The following is a 5,000-nucleotide window of genomic DNA, read 5'->3' on the forward strand; positions in this document are numbered from 1 at the left end:
ATTATCATCATTTTGATTATCATGATAATTGTAGCTATCATAGAATTGATCATCAGAGGATGGAGTTTTACTACAGTGTTTTATTGCTTTTGTACTGATTTTCTTAAACCATGGTGTTAACTCTTCGATCAATTCTTTAGTTCCACCTCTTTTTCTTTTATTAAATCCAACAAATTCATTACCTGAACCAGTTGGATAAAAATATTCTAACATTCCTTTCAATAATTTAGTTTTTTCATCACCAAATGGCATTAATTGACAAAACAAAGCTCTTCTATAACATCTTTTAATATTTCTAAATCCTTGACTTATTGACGGTAATATACTATCTTCCCAACTTTTTCCACCTCTATAAATCTAAAAAATTATTATTATTATTATTATTATTATTATTATTATTATTATTATTATTATTATTATTATTATTATTATTATTATTATTATTATTATTATTAATAATGATGACGATGATGATGATTATGAATTAATTAAATAAACTACTTACAAGTGTTACAAATTTTGACATTTCTCTTAATGTATCATGATCACAATTATCAATGATTGACATTACTTCACTAAATAATATATGAGCTCTATTACCAACTTTAAATAAACGATGAAGTGGATGACTATCAGTGAAAGATGATGTTACCATATTCATTGATTCATATATTGATATAAAATAAGTTGCTAAAACTTTTGAGCTTAAAAATGGTATTTTAGCAACACTATCACTTACTGTATTTACACCTCTTGAACTTGTAGCCAATGACGATGACGATAATGTTGGTGATGACTCTGTTTTTAATTTTTTACCTGCTCTTTCACCAGTGGTAGTGGTGGTGGTGGTAGTAGTAGGTGGTGATGATGAATTTGGTCTTGATAAATGAATATTCAATGAAATGAATACTGATATAATTAAATCCCAATTCTCTAACTCAATACGATAACCTTCATCTTTTAAACTATTCAAAACTTTAATAATATTATAAACAACTGCTGGATCATTTGATCTCTCTGATTCTAATATATCAATCATTATATTTTGAATTACTCTAAATATATATATATATATATAAATATTATATTTTTAAATTAGTAAATTTATAACCTTAAATATATTTATTTTAAATTTAATTTTTCACTTACAATGGCGGGTAAAATCCTTTATTTGATAGGTATGTTAAAAGTTCTGATGCTTGTACAATTTGATAATCTTCATCATCTTTAAATAAAGATGATATCGTATTACTTAAACCAACTGAAAATTCACTGTTCATTGTGGTTTATTTGTTTTGCAAATTAAAAAAAAAAAAAAAATAAAAAATTTGAAAATAAAAAAAAAAAAAGAAAAAGAAAAAGGGAGATTGAAGGGGGAAAAATAAAAAAAAGCGGCAAAATAGTTTTTTAATATTTCTAATACTTTTAATATTTTTTAACAATTGCTTTTAATATGAATTTAATACTTTAATTAAAAAAAAATAGATAGTACCAAAATAAATAAATAGAAATTGAAAAAAAAAAAATAAAAAATAAAAAAAAAATAAAAAATTCAAAAAAACACAGTGGTTACATTCATTTTTTTTTATATTTTATATGATTTTGTGTATTTTTTAGTGCTCTATTTTTTTATACTAAATTCATATTAAAAACAAATAAAATTAAATCATTGTTTAAAAAAAATAAAATAATTAAATAAAAAAAAAAAAATAAAATAAAAAAAAAAAAAAAATGAAAATATTTCAAGTGAAGAGTTTGAAAGTTTTTTCAAATATTTTTTTCATTTTTTTTTTATTTTTTTTTTTTATTTTTTTATTTTTCATTTTTTTTTTTTTTTTTTTATTTCTAAAATCCTTTCTCTCCCTGTTTTGACATAACTCTTTTAACTTCATATTTTTCCATATTATATATATTTATATAGATAATATAAAAGAAAAAAAAAAAAATGGAAGGAAGAAGTTTTTTTAGAGTATGTTTTAAATAAATTAAAAATTAATTAAAATCAATTATAATACCACTAAACTAATTATTATTATTATTCATTATATTAATATATTTATATAGGGTACATCAGCAGAGCAAGATAATAGATTTGGAGATAAACAAAAAAAGATTTTAAAATCTATGAAATTTCCACCCCATTTCAATACTAAAATTGATATGACCAAAGTACATTTACCATCATTCAAAAAATGGATAAATAATCAAGTCATGGATATATTAAAATTTGAAGATGATATAGTTTGTGATTTTATATATGGTTTATTAAGTGTAAGTGTTCTTTTTTTTTTTTTTTTTATTTTCTTAGACCAATAAAAAAAAAAATGAAAAATCAAACAAGAATAATTTATTCTCATTTCTTATTTTTATTTTTTTATTTTTTGTTATTTTTGTTATAATTATTATTGTTAACATAGTTTAAATTAAATAAATGAATAAATGTATTTATTTGTTTATTTTAATTTTAATTTTAATTTTATAGGAAAGTAATAATCCAGATCCAAAAACCATTCAAATTAATATAACTGGATTTTTAACCAAAGATGCAGCAAGTTTTATGGATAAATTGTGGAAACTATTGATAAATGCACAAAATTCAATTGGTGGTATACCAGAGGAATTTTTAAAGGATGCACAATTTGCATCACAAAAAGCAAAAGAAGAAGAGAATAGGATTAAACAAGCAATTGATAAAACTAAACAAAAGATTGAACAATCCAATTCAACTGTCAATAATTTTAATATTAGAAATCCAACTTATCAACCACCATTACATCAGCAACAACCACAACAACCACAACAACAACCAATTAATTATGGTTTACAACAACCACAACCACAAAAAAGATTTACTGATCATCCACCACCATACCCACCACCTCAAACAATTGCAAAAACAATAACTCAACAACAACAACAACAACAACAACAACAACAACAACAACCAAATAATGTACAAATACCATCACAAGCAAAAATACCACAAAATACAACAACAACAACAACAGCAACAGGTGTAATACCAGTAAAAACAGAGATTAATATTGATCCAAGTTTAGATTTAAAAGGTTCAAGAAAGAATAGAACTGAATATAAAGATAGAGATAGAGAAAGGGAAAGAGAGAAAGAAAGAGACTATAGAGAAAAGGAAAGAGAAAGAGATAGAGAAAGAGATAGAGACAGAGAAAGAGATAGAGAAAGGGAAAGAGATTTAAGAGATAGAGAATATAAAACTCGTGATTACTATCATGATAGTAGAGATTATCGTGATGACAGAGACCTTTATGATAGTAGAGATTATAGAGATAGTAGAGACTATAGAAGTAGTAGAGACTATCGTGATGATAGAGATTATCGTGATAATAGGGATTATTATAGCAGCAGTAGCAGTAGCAGTAGCAGCAGTGGTAGAGATAGAGATAGAGACTATAGAGATAGTAGAGACTATAGAAGTAGTAGAGATTATCGTGATAGAGATTATCACAGTAGCAGTAGTAGTTTAAGCAGTCGAGATAGAGACCATCGTAGTAGTAGAGATCATCATCATTATTCATCTTCCTCCTCATCATCATCATCATCTTTAAGAAGAGATAGAAGTAGATCAAGAACTCCAGAATATCGTGATAGAAGTAAAAGCAGATCAAGAAGCAGAAATAGAAGTAAAAGTAATGATAGAAAACAAAATAAAAACACAAGTAGAAGTAGATCAAGAAGTAATAGTAATAGTAATAGTGGTGGTAGTCGTAGTAGAAGTAGAGATAGAAATAAAATTAGTGATAGATCTCCATCTAGAAGTAGAAGTAATGAAAAAAGGTTTAGAAGTCCTTCTCCCTCAAATAATAATAATAATGAAATTAATAATAATAATAATAATAATAATACTAATGGCGATAATAATAATAATAATAATAATAATAATAATAATAATAATAATAATAATAATAATAATAATTATAATGAAGATTCTAATAATGATGAAAATGATAGCGATAGCAGAAAAACTAAAAAACCAAAATCACTAAATATTTATAGTGATGATGATTTTGATGATAAATCAAATTGATATACCATAAAAAAAAAAAAAAAAAATAAAAAATAAATCCGATAAAATTTCATCAATATATACTTTTACAATTTTGTATATTTTATTATTATTTATTTATTTATCTATTATTTATTATTATTTATTTATTTATAATCTTGAATGTGATCTTTTAATTGTACCTTCGATTAAACCTGATGGTTCTTCAACTGGTTGGAAAACAGTTTGATTATTTTCAATATTTAAACGTGAGAAATCGAAACCAAAAGCATGTTTATTTGGAAGGGAAAGGTGGACTTGTTCAACTTGTGGTACTTTGGAGATGACATCTTTGGCAATGAGGAAGAGGGTCTCTTGAACGGAACGAGAGTAAGTTTGAGCAAAGATATCGAATACAGAGAGTTTGAATTGTTCAAATACTTTTGAATAATCTACAGACAATGTATTGTAAGTCCAATTTGCAGTAACTACAGTTGCAAAGACTCTATCTTTGGTCTCTTTCAATGAGGTGTATTTGTCACGGTGGAAACCTTCGAATCCGCTTTGAGTGGTTTTCATAATCAAAAGATCGTCAATACCAGAGACAACCACTGGTGATTTGTCACGAGATGATGTCACTGTAACCGAATGGATCTCTCTATCACGTTGGAATGAATGAGCTTGTTCCTTGCCATTGGAGGTCTTAATACGACGCCATTGATTCTCACGCATGACAACCTCAACTCCGTTTACCCATGAATAGGTGGCTAAAAAGTGTTTACCCAATAAAATACCATACTCTTCTAAACTCTTGAATTCTTCTTTTTGTGCAATCACATAGACTGTATTCTTCATGGTATCTGTGGCTACAACTTTACTATTGTCCCCGGTTAAATAGGTCTCTGAGAATTCGGCTCCCCTTAATAATACACGACAATCGAAATCAAATACTTTATGATATTCATTTGGTCCTTTAAAT

At 25.5% G+C, this 5,000-nt stretch overlaps 3 protein-coding genes across 3 annotated transcripts in view; 1 reads left to right on the forward strand and 2 right to left on the reverse strand.

Annotated features, from left to right (window-relative positions):
• The window catches only part of DDB_G0286423 (hypothetical protein), a gene marked incomplete at both ends in the record, with an annotated part of 1,763 nt that extends 483 nt beyond the window's left edge, over positions 1-1,280 (reverse strand). Inside the window, 3 exons of the mRNA XM_632654.1 lie at positions 1-357; positions 506-1,055; positions 1,150-1,280. The exon at positions 1-357 is cut by the window's left edge and continues 483 nt beyond it. Of these exons, the coding sequence (XP_637746.1) occupies positions 1-357; positions 506-1,055; positions 1,150-1,280 (1,038 nt within the window). The remainder of the gene's footprint in view (positions 358-505; positions 1,056-1,149) is intronic.
• A 665-nt stretch (positions 1,281-1,945) lies between these two features.
• Positions 1,946-4,063, forward strand: srrm1 (serine/arginine repetitive matrix-like protein; the record flags this gene model as incomplete). Its single annotated transcript, XM_632655.2, has 3 exons — positions 1,946-1,969; positions 2,065-2,271; positions 2,483-4,063. 3 exons carry the CDS (start codon positions 1,946-1,948, stop codon positions 4,061-4,063), a joined length of 1,812 nt encoding a protein of 603 aa, XP_637747.2.
• Positions 4,064-4,192: 129 nt separating this feature from the next.
• The window catches only part of uox (urate oxidase), a gene marked incomplete at both ends in the record, with an annotated part of 864 nt that continues 56 nt past the window's right edge, over positions 4,193-5,000 (reverse strand). Inside the window, one exon of the mRNA XM_632656.1 lies at positions 4,193-5,000. This exon is cut by the window's right edge and continues 56 nt beyond it. Within this exon, the coding sequence (XP_637748.1) occupies positions 4,193-5,000 (808 nt within the window).

The sequence above is a fragment of the Dictyostelium discoideum genome (assembly GCF_000004695.1).
Source record: "Dictyostelium discoideum AX4 chromosome 4 chromosome, whole genome shotgun sequence".
Lineage (NCBI taxonomy): Eukaryota > Evosea > Eumycetozoa > Dictyosteliales > Dictyosteliaceae > Dictyostelium > Dictyostelium discoideum.